This window comes from Cygnus atratus, chromosome 5 (assembly GCF_013377495.2).
Source record: "Cygnus atratus isolate AKBS03 ecotype Queensland, Australia chromosome 5, CAtr_DNAZoo_HiC_assembly, whole genome shotgun sequence".
Taxonomy (NCBI): domain Eukaryota; kingdom Metazoa; phylum Chordata; class Aves; order Anseriformes; family Anatidae; genus Cygnus; species Cygnus atratus.
In genome coordinates, this window is record NC_066366.1 from 32,043,323 (window position 1) to 32,061,072 (window position 17,750).

The 17,750-nt window shown below is 45.7% G+C and overlaps 1 protein-coding gene across 3 annotated transcripts in view; it reads right to left on the minus strand.

Annotated features, from left to right (window-relative positions):
• Positions 1-1,697: 1,697 nt before the first annotated feature.
• TYRO3 (TYRO3 protein tyrosine kinase) overlaps positions 1,698-17,750 on the minus strand; it is a 40,539-nt gene continuing 24,486 nt past the window's right edge. For all 3 annotated transcript variants that reach the window (XM_035539695.1, XM_050711322.1, XM_035539694.2), the window contains 10 exons: positions 16,036-16,165; positions 15,753-15,853; positions 14,772-14,867; positions 12,394-12,474; positions 10,581-10,673; positions 10,051-10,172; positions 9,634-9,743; positions 8,105-8,264; positions 6,646-6,782; positions 1,698-4,153 (listed from right to left, as the gene is read on the minus strand). In XM_035539695.1, the coding sequence (XP_035395588.1) occupies positions 3,778-4,153; positions 6,646-6,782; positions 8,105-8,264; positions 9,634-9,743; positions 10,051-10,172; positions 10,581-10,673; positions 12,394-12,474; positions 14,772-14,867; positions 15,753-15,853; positions 16,036-16,165 (1,406 nt within the window). In that variant the 3' untranslated portion in view covers positions 1,698-3,777. The remainder of the gene's footprint in view (positions 4,154-6,645; positions 6,783-8,104; positions 8,265-9,633; positions 9,744-10,050; positions 10,173-10,580; positions 10,674-12,393; positions 12,475-14,771; positions 14,868-15,752; positions 15,854-16,035; positions 16,166-17,750) is intronic.

The window sequence follows — 17,750 nt, forward strand, 5'->3', positions numbered from 1 at the left end:
ACAAGGCTTCCTGATCACAGCCCGCACGTGTTGTCCCTAAAAGCTTCTGAATCCATTGCTTCATTGCAGCCAAAATGACAGCAAAGTAGAGATCTGAAGGCAATACAATTCTTACGAGCTTTCTGAAAGCAGGCCATAGACACCACATCAGCGCCTTCCTGTCAGACAGAAATTCAGTGACTTTGCTGGACACTGGGCTCCTCGGGGGGCAAAGCCGTGGTGAGCGGCTGGGGGAGAGCTTCACTGGCTCTGCTCCAGGTGTCCCAACAGAGCACAACGGGTGTTAGCAAATCCCTATAAAACTGGGACTCTGTATGCAGGTCCCCCACAGAATAGCCTCGACAGAAATTCATGGTTAAAAAAAAAGAAAGAGGGGGTGGCATTTGCAAAAGCTGGCAGCTAAGCATTAGAGAATGAATATTGCCAGCAAAACGCAATGTATATCAGGAAAAAAAATACACATGAAAGTATTATTTCTTGCTGTGCTCAGACAGACTCAAACTTTTACTCAAAATTAACTGCATTTGACTCCAGCAGGTGTTTTAACTGGGTAAATCCCAGTGAAGCAAGGCTCCTGCCCAAACACAGGCCAAGAAAGAAGGTGATAGGCACGAGAACAGAATCACAGAATCAAAGGGGTTGGAAGGGACCTCGAAAGATCATCGGGTCCAACCACCCTGCCAAAGCAGGTTCCTTGGAGCAGGAACAGCCATGCATCTGGCCTCATGCAGGAACTACCGAGCATGACGGCCAGATAAGGGTGGTCGTGGGGGAAATGTTTCGGTTTGTTAGGAAAACAGCCTGACAGAAGTGCCTGCACCAGAGCTCCTGGTACAGAGCAGCGCCACATCCTGCACCAGCACCCAAAGCCAGCCCCCACGCATTGGGACCCAGCTGGGGAAACTGGGGACATGCCTTCCCTGCTCCGACACCTCACATACAGAAATCCCCAGCCCTGCTGTCCAGCTTCCTCTGTAGCTGCCTTCACAGCTCACCCGACCTCTGCCCATCTTACAATTTCCTTCCCTCACTGCCTCTTCCTCTGCTGTCGTTTCTCCCACCCACGGCCCAGCTGCGTTTGTACCTGCTCTGACCAGGCTTGCGTGCAAAAGAATTAAATCATCCTTTGAACCAGATCCAAGGGACATCACTGGGCAATGGAACCTTAAAATATTAACCAAATCATCCACTTTGCACTTCGGAAGTCGTTTTTCCTGCATTGCAGATGGGGGGGTGAGCACTCCTGCCATTCACCATCGCTCGTCCTCTCGGAGTGAGCTGGCAGGCAGAGGGCGTGCAGCGTGCCGCTTGCTGCTGAAGAACAAATGCACGAGGCCAGCTCTCCTCCGCGAGCTGGAAACCCAGGGGCTCTTTTATGTTGCGTTGGGAACATTTGACTCAGCAGCCCAATTTCACCCGCTGCCTCCAAGCCTCTCCTCCCCGGGGAGCGCTCCCAGCAGGCGGCTGGGTGCAGGCAGGGGGAAGGAGCTGGAGCAGAGGCTGCGCGCCTGGGTAGGATGCAGCGAGCTCCTTGTCTCCAAGGAGCAGATTAATCATGGCTGGGGAAGGGAGAAAGGCTTTTGGCTGGGGCTGAGTCTTGCTGAGAGAGCACCCGTTTTTACCAGTGACCCCACCCAGCAAGGGAGAAGACCCCTTCAGAGCATCCTCACCCCCTGCCACAGATAAGAGGCCGTGACTCAGACACCGTACGTATTTTATTATTAAAAAAATGCATAAAAACTAATGACATGCTTCCCAAAGTTAGAGTCTATATGTACATCTGCGCTTCCCAGGCAGCTGCAGGGAGCATAGCCTTCTGCCCTCAGCCAACATGTGCACTGCGCACGTCTGTTACCCTTTGTTAGGTGTTATCTTCTCACCTGCATTTACAGCGTTCCACCTAAATGAAGAGAAACCCCTGTAGTGCCTGGGTTGTAAGGTTGTGCAGTTCCTATCTGTGACCGAGGAACTGTACGGAGCTTCTGGAGACAGCTGTAGGCTGCATTGTGGTAGGAAACCTCACAGAAAGGACCCATGCCCAAGCCCCAGACTGAAATTTCCCTCCCTTACAAAGTGCCCTCCACAAGGGATGAAACTGGACCCAGACTTTGTAGCGAGCCCCTAAGCTTGCCATAGCCGAGAACTGGGCATTGAACGGCGGGGTGTCGCAACACTGAGCCTTGCAGTCTAACTCGACTCATTGGTCCCACCTTGGCCAACTTGGCAAGTGATGACAGTGGTGGTATTTGGTTTCCGAGGAAGAGCAATGAGGAATCCTAAGTCTTGTGGTTCTGCCGAGTTTTCAGCGCATTGGAAATAAAAGAAATCAAGATCTAGAAAATATTTAGGATAATTAGAGTAAGATGTAACTGCACTTCCTTGCTGGGAACCACTGCACAAAGCAAATGCTGATTTTACATTAAAATATTAAATTATTAAAAACCACAAAAGCGCTTGCAGTTACAGTGAGTCAGACATGCTGATTGAAAAACAAAACAAAATCCAAAGAGCAAAACCGTTAATTCTGCCCTGTCTGAAAGGCTGCAGTGATACAGGTCTATGATCTGATGTGGCTTTTACAGCATGCCAGAAGACCTCCTAAACAGAATGGCCAGTGGTTCTCAAGCTTTTTTTGTGATGATGATTCTCTCTCTTTAGAATGAGATCTCCCTGTTCTTACCCCCAACACACACGCACACCTTCCCCAAATTGATTTCATACCTTCACCACAGCAGCTACAGCACTGGGTTATTGGAAAAAGTCATTGGGTGGTTAAAGAGAAAGATTAAAGAAAACCCATTCTAAATCAAATACTGAATCCTGCTCCTGGTGAAACTGATGCAAGGCTGCCACTCTGCATCTAAGCAGTCTCCTTCCTCTCCTGGAGGACAGAGCTTAGCATTAATTAGCACTGCTTCCCCTTACTGCTGGCAAGTCCTCCCTACAGTTTCCTCTCAACCCCTTTGAAAGTAGATCCTGTCCTCACCTGCTCCAGCTGCTCACCCTCCTTCCCACTTGAATGACAGCTGCAAGTCTGGTCAGACCTGAGCTGATGCCAAACAGAAGAAAAAAAATACAAAAGAGGTGTGTGGGGTGAAGAGGGATGCTGGATTTTCATTATTTTTTTTTCTAATTTCACCACTCATTGAAACATCTGAATCTCCTAAGAGCCCTGGGCTGAAGGAGCAGCAAGTGTCACCGCATGAAGCGTACCAGATGTTCAAATTCAATGCTGGGTGAAAGGAGATCTGCAGATTGAGAACCACTGAGGTAGGCAACATGTCTAGGCAGCACTGCTGAGTGAACACGAGGGGAATTTCCCTGGTGTCCTGAATGACAACGTAAATACCCACTAGTGTTTTCAGAGGTACCAGTCCCAAGTCATGCAGCCAGTACCGAAGACAACATCTACACGAGAGCGAGCGCTGACTGAACACAGAGGGTGCATTCAGCTCTGCTCCAGCTGTCAGTGAGAAGGACCAGAGCACAGACTCTGACTGTCCACCTTGGCTTTGACCTTCTTTCAGCGGGAGGTGATCAACCCCCCACCCTACCGCCCCCCCTTCCCAAATCCAAGGGGGTGTCAGGGTTGTGGTCCATCCAAGCTGTCCACACCTGCAGCCCATGCAGCTGGTGAAAGCTGCCACAGCTGCCCACGAGCTCCAGCCGGCGTTGTTCAAAGCCATTCCAGATCCGGCATCGGAGCCCCAAGCGACACGGCACCATGGCTGCACGCATCCCGTCCCAGGGAAGCAGAGTGTCACTGCTATGTACAGACTAACAACTTTTCTCTCCTTCTGTCTCCAGCTCATACAGAAGGCTTTTGTCCTCCCCTTCCTGCCCATCTGGATGCCTTGCAGCCTCGGCATCATCTCCAAGGCACAAGGGGCTCATGATGTAGCGATAGTCACTCGTGACAGCAGCAGCTGCCCCAGCAACGGTCTCATCACCGTCCGTGTTTCCAAAGGAGGCGTGCAGGGCAGGGTCACTGCCGGACGCCTCTTTGTCCTTCCCTATGTTGACATAAAGAGGGTCTTGACTGGAAGAGAGCGTGGACATCCTCCCCCGAATCATTTCCAGCTGGGACCGGAGCATTGCGAAGCTCGGGCGTAGCTTGGGCTCAGAATGCCAACATCTGCACATGAGATCGTACCTGCAATACAGAGGAAGAAAAGAGCACTGAGACACCACACAGCCACCCCGCACATCCCAGAAGGGGCTCTGCACGGAGTGGCTCTGCCCAGCCATCAAGTGAGTGGGACGCTTGCGGAGAAGGTGAGTGGAGCCAGCTCCTCACCTGCTGCTGGAGGGCTCCATCCCACCTTTACAACACTGGAGCTAATGCAGTCCCACACTGCTCCAGCATGTGCCTCAGAAAAGTACCACTACCTCAAGACCTCCAAATTCCCTAACCTACAACACGGGTGAGCAGGTTCTGACCTCCTCCAGGCAGTGGCTTTGCTGAGCAGAGAAAATAGAGAATGGCAAGAATTCTAGCTTCAGTGTGCGTTTACTTGCACGGAATTTGCATAATTTTTGTTGTTGTTAAATTAGACTGGGTATGTCCTCAGGGTATTAAATACATTTAGAGCAAGGCATTTATTTCTGCAGTCACAATTAAAAAGCACTGAGAGTTTTCCAAGATTCATTGGCTTTGGCTTCGCACAGGTGATGGCACATGGGCACGTATTATGGATCTAAACTCGTTCCTTCCTATTTTCAAAAGCATTTTAATCAAAATAACTATTTAGAGAGTAATAAAAGCCTTGCCAAGGGATGCTGAACTTCAGCACCTGTTTGGTGCTGTTACTGGCTGCAGGCCCTGTCTTGCCATGCAGATGGTGTTTATCCTGCGGCCAAACGCCAGCTGAAAGCAGCAGTTGCCTAAGAGCTGGTACAAGGAGATGTCACCAGCACCCGTACCCGTGAGGGGAGAGGGGGCGATGGGCTCTGCCCCTCGGCTCATGCCAGCCTGGCTGCAGCATGGCCAGAGCCATCCTCTTCCTCCTCCTCACACATTGCCCCCCAAATCGGCAGCTGCGCTCCTGTTTGCTGTCACCAGTTTTGCAGGGAGCAGGGACAAAGCACAGCGCTGGCACTGGAGAACAAACAAACCTCAGTTAAACTTGTAAGCAGAACAAATCTGATACGGCACTCACTGGGAGATTGAACAATTCATGATGGCTTTTACTATGTCCCTCACTTGCCATCGGCTTTATGAGCCTCTTTCGGATCTCACACTAGGTTTACAGAAAACTTCAGTGCCTCAGTTGCCTGAATCCTGAATTATGTCCCTCACAAGTGGCCAAAACAACTCTAAATGCTCTGCATAAAACAGAACCTTCCTATTCTGCATCACCAAATTAAAATACGTTCTTTTACCCTGCCAGGTAAATCCAGAAATTCATTCGAAAGAAAGGTAAAGAACTACTGGCTGTAGTGGATCAACCCCAAAGCTCATTTGCCTCAGGATGCTGCCTCTGACAGCAGCTGCCAGAAGCCCAGAAAAAGCACATAAGCCAAGGATGAGCATATAATAAGGTCTTTCTGGCATATTTCCTTGTGTCTCAATCACTTGTAGTTCAAAGGCCTCTCAAAATGGAGGTTACTTTTTTAGCAGTTTTTGATGAATTGTTCTTCAGTGTCTGGCAGCTCACTGAATCTCTTCTCTATATTTGGCATCTTTAACATCCTATGGCCATAAGCTCCACAACTGGGAACCAAAGCTACTCACAGCAGTCAAGATGCAGACATAATGAATTTAAGCAGTGGCATAAGAATGTTTTCATTTAAGCTTGGGAACAGTTAAAATGAACTGCTGAAAAGACAAAAGTGCACAGCTTCAGTAAGGAGTACAGATTATTCATTTACATGGAAAAAAAATGCTGGGGAAAGGAAACCACGTGAAATATTCCACCATCACAACGTGAGGGAAGGGGGCTTCTTGCTGATCCTTTCATACACCAGGTATGGCTTGAAAAGGCCACCAAAGCCAGCGTTTGTAGATATGCCACAGGACTAAAGCAGGAGCATGGGCTGCAACATGCAGTTTTGTGCTCCCCAGCAGGCTACTTGACTCCTTCCTGCAAGTCTGGAAATGCCTGAAACCGATATCCACAAGTCTGTCCTGGTTTTGTTTTAACCTGTAATTTAAGGTGGGACACTGATATACAGAACCTTAAATCCTGTCTCCCGTGCCTCTGTCATCCTGGTATTTCTGTGTGAGTAGTAGATCCAACTTTGAAAACTGGAGACCTAGCTTTGAAAAGCACGTGCAGTCCACTGCCTCTGCAATCTAGTTTCCTTGTAGTCTTGCTAGACTGTTCTTCAAAGATGCTGGCCTGAGAAGGCAGGGAACAGTGAGCTTTAGAAATGAAGTTATGGTTTCTACAAAGCCAAGAGCTTCTAGCACTGATACTGTTCAAGCTCTTGAGCCAAAGTAGCTGCTTGTGGAGCTACCACAGGTTCCAGGGAGCTCTGCCAGCAGAGCAAATTTGATAGCTAACCCGGAGACTTTCTAGTGAATGCCTCTGTGTGCTGGTAAGTGGATGGATTCAGGTCAGTCTCAGCCAGCTGCCCCCATTTCCGTCCCGTAAGCCAAACCTCTCAAGGAAGCACATGTCAGCAGGGAGAGGAAGTACTCACACATCTTCCAGGCACTCCGGCGGCTGCTTCAGCCTGTTCCCACTGATGAGGTAGTTGTAGATTTCTGCGTTCTCAATGCCAGCATAAGGGGTTTGCCCTCGGGTCACAATCTCCCACATGGTCACCCCAAACGCCCACTGAAAGGGAACACCACAGAGAACTGGTGAGTTCCCTGTTTGCTGGGGTCATGTCATGTGAGCAGCAGGAATGCAAGGGCTAGCCAAACCCTAGCTAGAAAACAAAAAAAAAGATGACCCATCAAATGCTGCTGATGCCAACACAACATCTTGGGAGACAGCTGACAGCCCTGCCCAGTCCAGTCCTGCAGTAGAGCAGGAGGGCTCTTGGAGCTATTGCCATCTCTCACCTGCAAACCTCTCCCAAGCACCTCCTATTCGTGGTTCTTTAAGGAACATGAATATCAGCTCTGTGGCCCTCAGCTACATTTGGGGACCACTAATCAGTTGAGCCAGACTCTGGGTTACTGGAAATGTACAGGCACAAACGAAAGCAGATTCTAACTACTAAGCAGGGCAAGGAACAAACCACTTAGGGCTCACATTGATTTGTTGTATACCCTGTGCTGTTTTACTTCTACCTTTACATCTAAACTGCAAGGTTTGTTAGGTGGAAAAAAAAAAAGATCTTTTTAGACAAAAATCTGCCCAGTGTCTGCTGTAAACTGGCTCAACTGTGATCGGCAACCACTGAACATTGCCTACAGTGGTTATTGCAATCGCCAGACAACACAGCAGCCAAGTTACAAGGCACTCCTGGTGTCTCTTCAGAGACGCTCTGACACGGACAAATGAGAAGGCAAGTCCACAGGCCTGAAGGAGAAAACTAATGCAAAACCAGGTCAGAAAGCAGCAATGAAGAAGGGAGAAGGTATCAGAAGAGAAAAACAAAACAAAAAGCAAACAAAGGGAAAGGAAGCAAAAATCTCAGATGAATGGGAGAAGTTATGGGGAAGAAAATCTAAGTACTGATATATTCATGCTACAAAGTTCCATTAGTGCTTTCTGTAGGATGAAGTATCATTACTACACAGGTACATGACTGTATGGGTTATGTGCAATTGAGATAAGGCCACCTTCAAATTCTAATGCAGAAGAGCAAGGAAAAAGAGCGAGAATAAGACTGCCCAAAGAGAAGAAAATGAGGAGGATAAGGGGAAAAGTGAAGGAGAGGATGGGGATAAGAACTAAAGAATAAGGACCAAAAGAAAACAGGAAAAGGAGAAAAGGGTTCACCTCTTCTGCCACAAGTCACTCATGTATTTTTAGTCCCGAGTTCTGAGAACACCCAAGGCAGAGGTGGCACTGTCCCTCAAACACAAGCTACCAGACAAACTCCCTTTTCCCACCACCAGGGAGTTTTCCCATCCTCCACGAACACAGGATTCCTCCACTTCTGCAGAAATACAAGCAGTCCCCAAACACACCAGAGCAACACTCACCACATCACTGTGTGTTGTGTACAGATTATCTGCCAGACTTTCCAGAGCAAGCCACTTCACTGGCAGCTTGGAAGCACAGCCCTGACGGTAGTAGTCTCCACTGTAGATTTTCTTAGAAAGCCCGAAGTCTGCAACACTCACATTCATGTTCTCATCCAACCTAAGGGAAAGTGTTAATGACTAAGAAAAGCATTTAATGGCTACCTCAGGCAAGAAAAGAGGTACATCCAGGACTTCTTGGCCAGGAAACTGAGGTATGTAGTCATCAAGTATTACCCAGAAGGATAATGACTTCATCTATTTGATGACCAGTTGAAATAGTTGAGTGGTCTCACATCAGTTCCTTGAGACTAACAGGGAGATAATTAGGAACAAGGAAGTAAGCAAACAGCCAAGCTCAGATGATCCACTCTGTCATCCAGAGTGAACTCGGATACTTTCTGCAGGCTCAAAGATCAACAGACGAAACCGGCATTGCTCACTGCTGTCAGTGAGACCTGCACCCTGTATAAGCAATCAAAAAACCACAGTGCTTGCCTAGATTGCACATTACAACCGCCTAAACTACATCTGCAAGCCATTCTCTTCAGGCCAGGCTGATTGTCTGAATTGCTCTGTAACCTGCTTAAACCTAGGCACTTTAGAAGGTAGTGAAGCCCATAAAGATATTATGCTTCTAGGTTTCATAACGGACCCTCCTGCTTTCCCCAAGATGCGAAGAAATAGGCACTCAGCTTCCTCTGAAGGAAGTCTGCAATTTTTTTTTTTGTTGTTTAAAAACAGGAAAACAGCATGCGTTTCTCAGAAGTGTTGGAGCAGGCTAACTCATCATTTTTCATTACGACTATCAGGCTCCTGTCTTTACATCTGGACATTCAGATGCCTTTGGAAATCTGTGTCTTGTTGTGGATTTTATTGGTTGTGGTGGTTTTGTTCAGAGGCAGAGTTCTGTCTGCCAGAATGGGTTGTTCCTTACTCCATTCTCAGTGAAGAAGCAGAGAGGAAAGGACAAAAAATGGACTTTTCTTCCCTTCAAAGCAGGCAAGGCAGTTTGGGGACAGAACAGCAATGTGGGATCATGCAGTGTGTTCACCATGCAATTATTTTTAAAGGCATTCTCCACATTAGCCATTCTTCACATGCTTTCCAGGAAATTCTACATTTCTTATATAATCAAGTCCTCCAAATAGACGCAAAGAATAGAGATTTCAGGCTATATTTAAAGTTCCTTTCTCCTAACACAGCAAAACCCTTTTTCTCCCGTTGGTTACATTATAAGGTGGAACAAATAGCCCATGCTGACACACAGCTATTAGAATGACTAATTACAAACACATATTGTAATCAACCCAATGAAATATATGCCCAAACCAATGATGGAATGGGTCCTTATAAATAGGGACAAGCTGGAAGTTGAAGGTTAAGAGCTGCCCCCCACAGCATTCCTGGAGATCATCCCTCCCCACTTCTGTTGTGCATCCCTCTATTAACCATTCTGGTCTTTCTCTAAAAGCTCATGGTTCACTTACATGCAGTTCCGAGCTGCAAGGTCCCTGTGTATGAAATTTTTTGAGCTCAAGTACTCCATCCCGCTGGCAATGTCAATCATGAACTTGAGGAGCGTCTGAACGGGCAAGTTCTGAAAGAAATAATAGTTTGAGGTCAGTTCCTGGAAACTTTCAATGACTTATGGCAAGACTGCAAGATTTACTGCTAGCTTAGTAAGTCAAAACATGTGGATATAAGGAGGGGATGGAAAGCACAAGCTGGTCCTCAATGTGCATGGGATTAAACACTTTAACATCTTATCCCAAACACAGCTTTCTCTGGTATCAAAATCTGATCATCTACCAATGCCTTTGGGAGACTGAACCCAAACTGATCTGCCTATGTTCTCTGAAAATCAATACCCTTCCTAAAGGAACTCTACAATAAGAAAGACTTACAAAAGGGTTTTCCCCAATCCGTGACATCAGCAGAAAAGCATGAAGGTCTCCATGCTTCATGAAGGGCAGGATCACCATGGGAATTGGGAGACGGCCCTTGGGACGGCTCCGTAGACTGACTCCTGGCGAGCACACACAAAGCAAAGGGGTTTTAGCAAACAGATCAGGCCCATCTTACAGGCTGCTGGGCTTTTCTCTTACAAATCTGGAGGAAAAAGATGTGCATTTTTGGTGGGTAGGTTCTAAGCTTGTTTGCGTGCTCGTGTAGTATTTGCAAGAATAGGAGGAATGGCTTAAATGATATTCTTATTGCAGGTGTGCTAGGGCTGCACGTTTGTTTTGAGCACTTACACCCACTCCAACCTCCTCTAGGTCTGGGTAGGAGCACATGCTTGCTCCCTACAGCACCGCAGAGGTGGCTGCACTAACACTGCTGTAGGATAGCAGCGCAGGTGGGCACGTGAGGCTGAGTGGGATGGTGCAGGAATGGGAAGTGCTCCATGACACCACGAGCAGTACTGCTGGCTTACCAATCAGTTTGGTGACATGCGGGTGGTCAAACTCCTTCATGCACGCGGCCTCTCGCAGGAACTCCTCAATGTCAGTTGAGGTGAAGATGTCCGCTAGGAAAAAAAAAATCACTAAGTTTTCTTCCTTGGTTGGTGGCTCCAATGCACGTTACAGATAATGATTATCATAAGCTTTTCGTAGAGGATGTTTCGCACATCCTCTCAGACCTACAGCTAGATGAGCCAGTTTACAACAAAGCAGAGCCTGACACTTTCTCCTGGGACAGACTGCAGTAAGCATACATCAGGGACATCTGGTAAATTGCTTCTTGGCACAGGAAAGACCTGCCAATTAGCAGCTCTTTTCTCAGCAACAACTTTCCTTGGAAGCCACAGAAATCACGTGTGGATTAGAGATGTTAAGAATACATTAGCTAAAAGGACCTAAACTACAGTGTCAGGGAGAGGAAATAGTGCACAGAATTAAAGAAAACGCTAAGACTGAGGAGGTAGCCTGGAGCCTCAAGCCAGAGTGGCAGAGATCAACTCATCTCTGACGAGGATGGCATGAAATATCCACACTTTTGCATCTCTTAGCATAACTAAGTCTTCTAATGTGCCAGAGCTCAGATTTCTTAAACAGCCACAGTAGTGGCTCAATTCAAATTCAACAGTGACATACATCGGCATAAATTTGAAGTAAAATATTTCTCACTGTTATTACCTCAGATTTATAGAAGTATATCAATATAATCAAGAATTAGCCTAGCAGACTACCTCCCCCACTGGTGCTGCTGAATTTAGTGGGAGCCCTCCAGCCCTGCTGGCAAGATCAGACTCAGACCTGCATAGGAATATTCACATTATTTGCTTTAGGCAAGCATTTTAATATGATTCAGAAGACAGAAGTGGATCTCCTTTCTATGGCCAATGGAGAAAGAAAGGTGCCTCTGGAGGGTGATACAGAGTTCAAGTTAGATGGCTGAACACAGACAGTTTGACTATTCACAAAACTGCTTGCAAACTGATTTTACTGTTGAAACTGGAGAAAATGATATAACTCACATTAACGTGGTATCGGTGCACTTAGTACAAGCTGGCATTCTGTGGCAGCCAATTTTACCTTCAAAGGTAAGCAAGCGTGACTCTGCTTTCAGTCAGTCACAATTAATTTTTGCCTTACAGGCATGAGGGCTAAAACAACATAGGTTATCATATATATAGGAATGCACATACTCTCTTTCTCTTATACCTACTAATTGCTTTTGCTGTCACACATTTCTGCCTGATGAACGTTAGTTGACCTTGGTACGTACACTCCTCAAACGAGGGACTGGAAGGAAGTTAGACTATTTTGTCACCTACTCCTGACTGAGATGAGTTAGTTTGCCCCTACGTTCAGCCCCAACACTCTTCTGTTTACTCTAGGACACATGCTTGGAGAAATGTGTTTTTCACTGCTGGATTATTACTGCAAAGCAGGCCTGCCTGAGCTGTCTATGCCAAATGATGTAGTACTGTGTTGAATCAAGCAACTGAACAAGATCCTCTGCACACAAAAGCTGTAGCTATGACTTGCTTTTGGTTGCAATCACTGTGTGTTAGATGCTGTACAATCAACTAAGGTGGCATAGGTTCTTCCCTGAAGAGTTACTACAAAGAGATTGAAATGAAAGGGGTGGGAGAAAACACTGGTAGAGGGGTTGAGTGGGAAGCTCAGAGAGGAGTAAGGAAGAACGTCAGAAGACATTTGCTGGAGAACAGGACAGACAGCATTTAATCTTTTCAAGCTCTCTCTCTCTTAAGGACTCCAGGTAGCCCTGCTGCCACTTACCTTTTAGCATCTTCACTGCCACTTTCTGGAAAGAGCCATCATCTAGCTTCAGTAGTGCCTCTCGAACCGACCCAAATTCCCCTGTGAAGTGACCAGAGCAGGCAGTGAGGGAACAGCTTCTACTGAAGAATGTATGATTCACAGCAGGTTCACACCAGGGGTCGCTGACAAGGAAGCTGAGCAAGCACAAGAAATGCAGCTACCAGCTTCATTTTTTCCATTCTGCAGCTTCACTAGGCCGTTTTCAGCATGTGTACGCCTAGAAGAGGTAGCACTACCAGCAGACAGAGGCCACTGTGCTGGCAGTCCAGAAAGCAAAGGAATGCAACAGGGAAAGAAAGCAATCCTCTACCAGGCAGACAATGCAGAGTCAGAGCATAAGCTGGGATCCCAGGCAGGCGTTTCTGGGGAAGACAGATCATGAGAAATGCAGCTAAGCAAGACTCTGGTCAGGGAAGGGACTATTAGCTGGAGAGATGAGTGGATGAGCTGGCCGAGGAAGCTCAGTGTTGACCATTTTTGGAGGTGACAGCTGTCAGAGCTGACAGTCCAGTAATGGTGCCAGGACTCAGTCAGTTGAGACACAATCAGGCCTTATCTCTCAAAATTCAGGGAACAATTTGCATGAATCATTGCTGGCCAGACAAAACATACAACACCTACTTGTGTGTACATGGTATGTTAATTCATAGGACAAAGAGTTCAGCCTTGTGTGTTCTCAACGGGAGGTTACAGGAAATGAAACTGGTCAAACCCTTTTAAAATTATTTCACCCTGAAATGGCTTTATACCATAGCATAACAGCCTCTTTGCATTAATTCTGGCTCTAGATTTGCTCTCCCTAATTTGGTAACTAATTACCCCATCCAAGATGTGTTACTGATGAGAAGAAAGCAAGAATGGCACCATGCCACATACTCCAAAAGCATCATCTTTCCACTAGCTTTTCAACAGCGTCCTTGACTACTGTCTGGCATGTGTTATTTCACAATAATCACAAGCAGTGGATCAGACCACTAAAGAGGAGAAAGGTAAGGATCACAGTAATTTTATATTTCTCCTGTATTTTGCAACTGTTTCTCAGCTGCAGAGTCAGCAGAGCCCAAAATAACACAGCCATGCCCTCTTCTAACACATACACTGAGCATGAGTTTGGGGGAATGGGGCTGACAATGCCAAGCAGATCCTGCCAGCTGGCATCCTCCTGCCAAGGGCCCCACTACAGCCAATTTCCACTTTGTTACCTGTTATGAGGACAGCCCAGGAGGGTTAAAGCAGGATCCCAGAAACTGGCTAAGAGCTGACACTGTTCGCATTGTTCAGCCCTCTGGCCTTCTGCAGGAAGGTCATCTTCCTGCTCTGAAAGAGCCTTCAGAAACACATTTGTTCTGGGAGGGATGGAGCGGAAGAAAGCTCCCAGTGGGCCAGGGTTAAAGAGAATGTAATAGAACTAGTCTTATAAAGAGAAAGGAAGCCAAACACTTCAGCTTCCTTTTGCTTATGACCCCTGATTTATGATATTCTCTTAGTTATTCGCTTTATCATTATACACTTTCACTTATTCCTAAGAGATTGCCCTCAGCTTGAAAAGTAGGATGATTCAACAACTAGTACACTAACTAACCTGCAATTTTGGAAATCTAAACTCAAACCCATCTTTTTAGAGTTCCTGGGCTAATCTATTAGCTAAAGTTAGGTGAGAAGCATCCCACCTTAACTCTGCCCATACCTCTTTACCTAAAAATATCAGAGAAATGGTAAGAGCACCTGTGTGGGAGATCCAGCTGGAAACCTACCATAAGGAGAGTTCCCAAGGACCTAAATGAGGACTAATGCCAGCAAAATTCAGAATCTGTTCTAAATGTGCCTCCAAGATCCCAAACCAAAATCTGGAGTCAAACCACCTGACATGCTGAGAATATATGAAATTGAATCAACATATTTTTGAGGCATTGGAGTAAATGTGGTACATCATCTGTCTCTGTATTGTCTTAGTATATTTGAATGTATGCTGGTATGGAAGGAATTTTATAGCATCCCTTTGTAAGGAGAAAGGAGAGAACCTTAAATGAATATTCCTTTGTTTAAAGCTCTGAAAGAAATTCACACCCCAGTGAATTAACAGTACTTTGGAAAGCTGAACATACAGTACAGTTTGACACTCTGTAGAGCCATATTATAGGTATGGCTTAGCTAATATCCCTTCAGTCACTCAAAACTTTTGAAATCTTTTACCCCACTGGAACAGTGTCATTTAAATTGCCAGCTACACACAGAAGAACAGAAAACAAGTTGCTTGTAATTGCTTCTCCCTGCTCAGCAGTAAAGGCAACACGTGGACTTTTAATATAAAGTCTTGTTCAGGTTTTGGTTCTTACCCTTGCCTAACATCCTTCCCAAGGTGAACTGCTGTTCCTGGATTAGGACATCTTTGAGTTTTGTCTTCAGCTCATCACTGATCCCCACACTCTCCACTAGAAAAAACAAAGGAAGAGTCAAATCATGGGTACTTAAATGTTCTGCCACAACATCAAGAGTCACCTGTTCTAATCTCATCTCCAATCTGACTGGAACTATTGTAAATAGCTGAGAATACAGAATGCAATCAGAAGGGACACTGGATGGACACCAGCTCATCCAACTTCATTTAAATTGATGGAGCTGCACCTATTTTCAATAGTCTGACTGGCCCACAGACTACTTTAAGAACAGTACCAGTCTCACAATACCTGTCTGAATGGGTAATAATGTCCAACACTTTACGTTCACTAGACTAATGGAAAGATCTCTAAATCTTTGGGAGCAAAGTCAAAGAGAGTTGGAGCATCATCCTAAGCCAGCGGTTCAGAGCTGATAGAGAGCTGTGCCCCTGCTGAACAGACAGAAATGGATCGTCTGAACTCTGGCCATTCCTGGGACTCAATCTGCTCTTTGAGAAGTTACCAGTTCCTGGCCTCCCAGGACTGATCAGTTGGTTCACGCTTATAGAAAGCCGAGTTAAAGCATAGTGCTAATATTGTTAATCCATACTCATTTCACTGTTACATTATATTACAGTCAAAAGAGTCCCTGTAGCCCTGTAGCATAAAACTGGGGCAGAGGAGTGATGTATTTTAGTGTAAGGCATACAGTTTCAGTCATTCTGAATTTAAGTGGCAAGTAAATGATGCTATGTAACTGGTATGGTAACAGCAACTCTGGCCTTTCACTTTTGCAATCATCCACAGACTGCCTAAGCATCATTGTATATTATTTCCCATATTCTTGATCCAAAAACATCAGTTTCAGGGAAAACACAGAGCACAGTATATGCACGAATGCAACTTCTCACGTAGAATCATTCAGGTCATTTTACTTACACGTTGCTTCAATGAGCTCTGGGCCCTCCCTGTTGAAAGACCTGGCAGCTCTGAAATGGACTGCTGGATCCCCTCTGCCAACCACACTGCCAAAGGCATGGCTAGAAGGCAGAAAAGACACAGAGCCATGATGACATGGGCCATTCGCTGCTAGAAGGGCGTGATAGACAGTGTGCATGATTGTACTCAAACCACAAATGTTTTTGCAAAATAATCAGTCAGAAACCACACTGTAGGAAAAAGCAAAGATGTCTCTAAGCAGCACAAGGAGATCTTTCCTTACCCAAACCGTGTTTCCTTCCTTCTTTTTCGAAGCAGAATAAGAGCCAAGGCAACAGCTGTGACCAGAGCTGTGAGAATGCCCAATGCCACAGGAACCCAGGATGTCCCATAAGGAGGTTGTCTCTGCCCACCTAGATGACGGAGAAAACACCAGTCAGCAAACAGAAGAATGTCAATGGTAAACAGACCATATTGGGATATATAATCTTTTTGTTTTTAAACAGAAAAATCATCTTGCTGAGTTTGATCTACACAGGGTAACATTGTGCACTGGAACGTGGCATAAACAACTACTCTAGCTGTTTGACACAGCAAAGGCAGTGCAAATACATCCAGTTATCAGACCCTATTCTTAGCTTTAAGCCCTTAGAAAGTAAGAGGCAATGCTCCAGATTGTACTCTTTATATGACATTATGATCTGGGGCACTTTAAATCGGAGTCTCATGGTAAAGCCCTTACTTAAGTAAGAGGATTTTGCATACAAGTTTCACTTTGTCCTGTTGGTAGCAGCCAGCAGAGGCTTGACCAGGCTACACAGTACTGCCCGAAAGCCATTCAGATAACATTTTGAAAGACAATAGCTCCTTGTGGCAATCTGGTTAAGGCCATCTACATTTCCCCTCCCACAAAGAGAAGCACCTTGTGGGACTTGGTACTGGCTGTAATCTCCCAGTGTCGTTTGTTGGTTTTAACTTCTCAATGTCTCTCTGCCAAACAGAAGTAGAATAAAAAAAAGTTCCCTACAAGTCAAGAAAGAAGTTACCCAGCACGCAGGTTACAATTCTGGTCCAGTATTTGCTTTCTGATTATGCATATTTTTGCCTACAAACTCTCCTCCACAGAAGACATGGACATGCTGCCAATCTGAGTAAGCTACCAGTGAAAGAAGATTCTGCACCAGTTTGGTTATGAAGAGAAGAATATTATCTATGCTTGGCAGACAGCAGATGAAATCTCTCAGGGAATTGGATTAATTTTTCTCCAAATACAATTGCTGAAGATTAAATGTCAATTTGAATAGGTTTATTAAAATCTAGGATAGCCCTCATATCTCCAAATTGTTTAAGAACAAATAAGTACAGGTAACAGATCCCTAAGCACTTTTCATCTTGCTCCCTTGCTCATCTTCAACAGTTGACTGTGCTTTACCAGAAGCTAAGGAAGAGTCATCTAAGATGGTGTAAATAATCCTATTATGTTATATGCCATGAGAGTGTAAGTAAATCTGTCCTTAAAAGAGATGTTAGGGTAATGGGCTGAGATTGGGATGAACCTCTCCACAGATGTATGTGAAAAGGTGTGAGACATTCTTACAGGCAGAGCCCTGGAAAGCAAAGGGCTTCTGCAGCTCATTTACTAGTTGCATTGTCAAGCCTTATCATCCAAGTTTTCAAGGAAACACTGTTAGCCTAATAAACATGCAGGGCTTAAGGAAACAGAGCTCTGGAGAACTCTCCTCTTACAAAGAGTTATCAGAGCTTTAGCACCTATTCATCAGCATCTTATCTCCTTCAGTGACTCTCATGCTCTCTTCCCACCCAGAAGGTTTTACAGACTCTGAGTTTTATGATACCCCTTTTTTGCTGCACCTTTTGACCTGGCCTTCAAAGCTGCTAATGAGGAGGGAGAGGGATCAGAAACAGAACTGCAACTAAAATACAATGCAAGGCAACTCCAACCCTCTCCACAATTCCCAAGCCAATCACTCGGGCTGG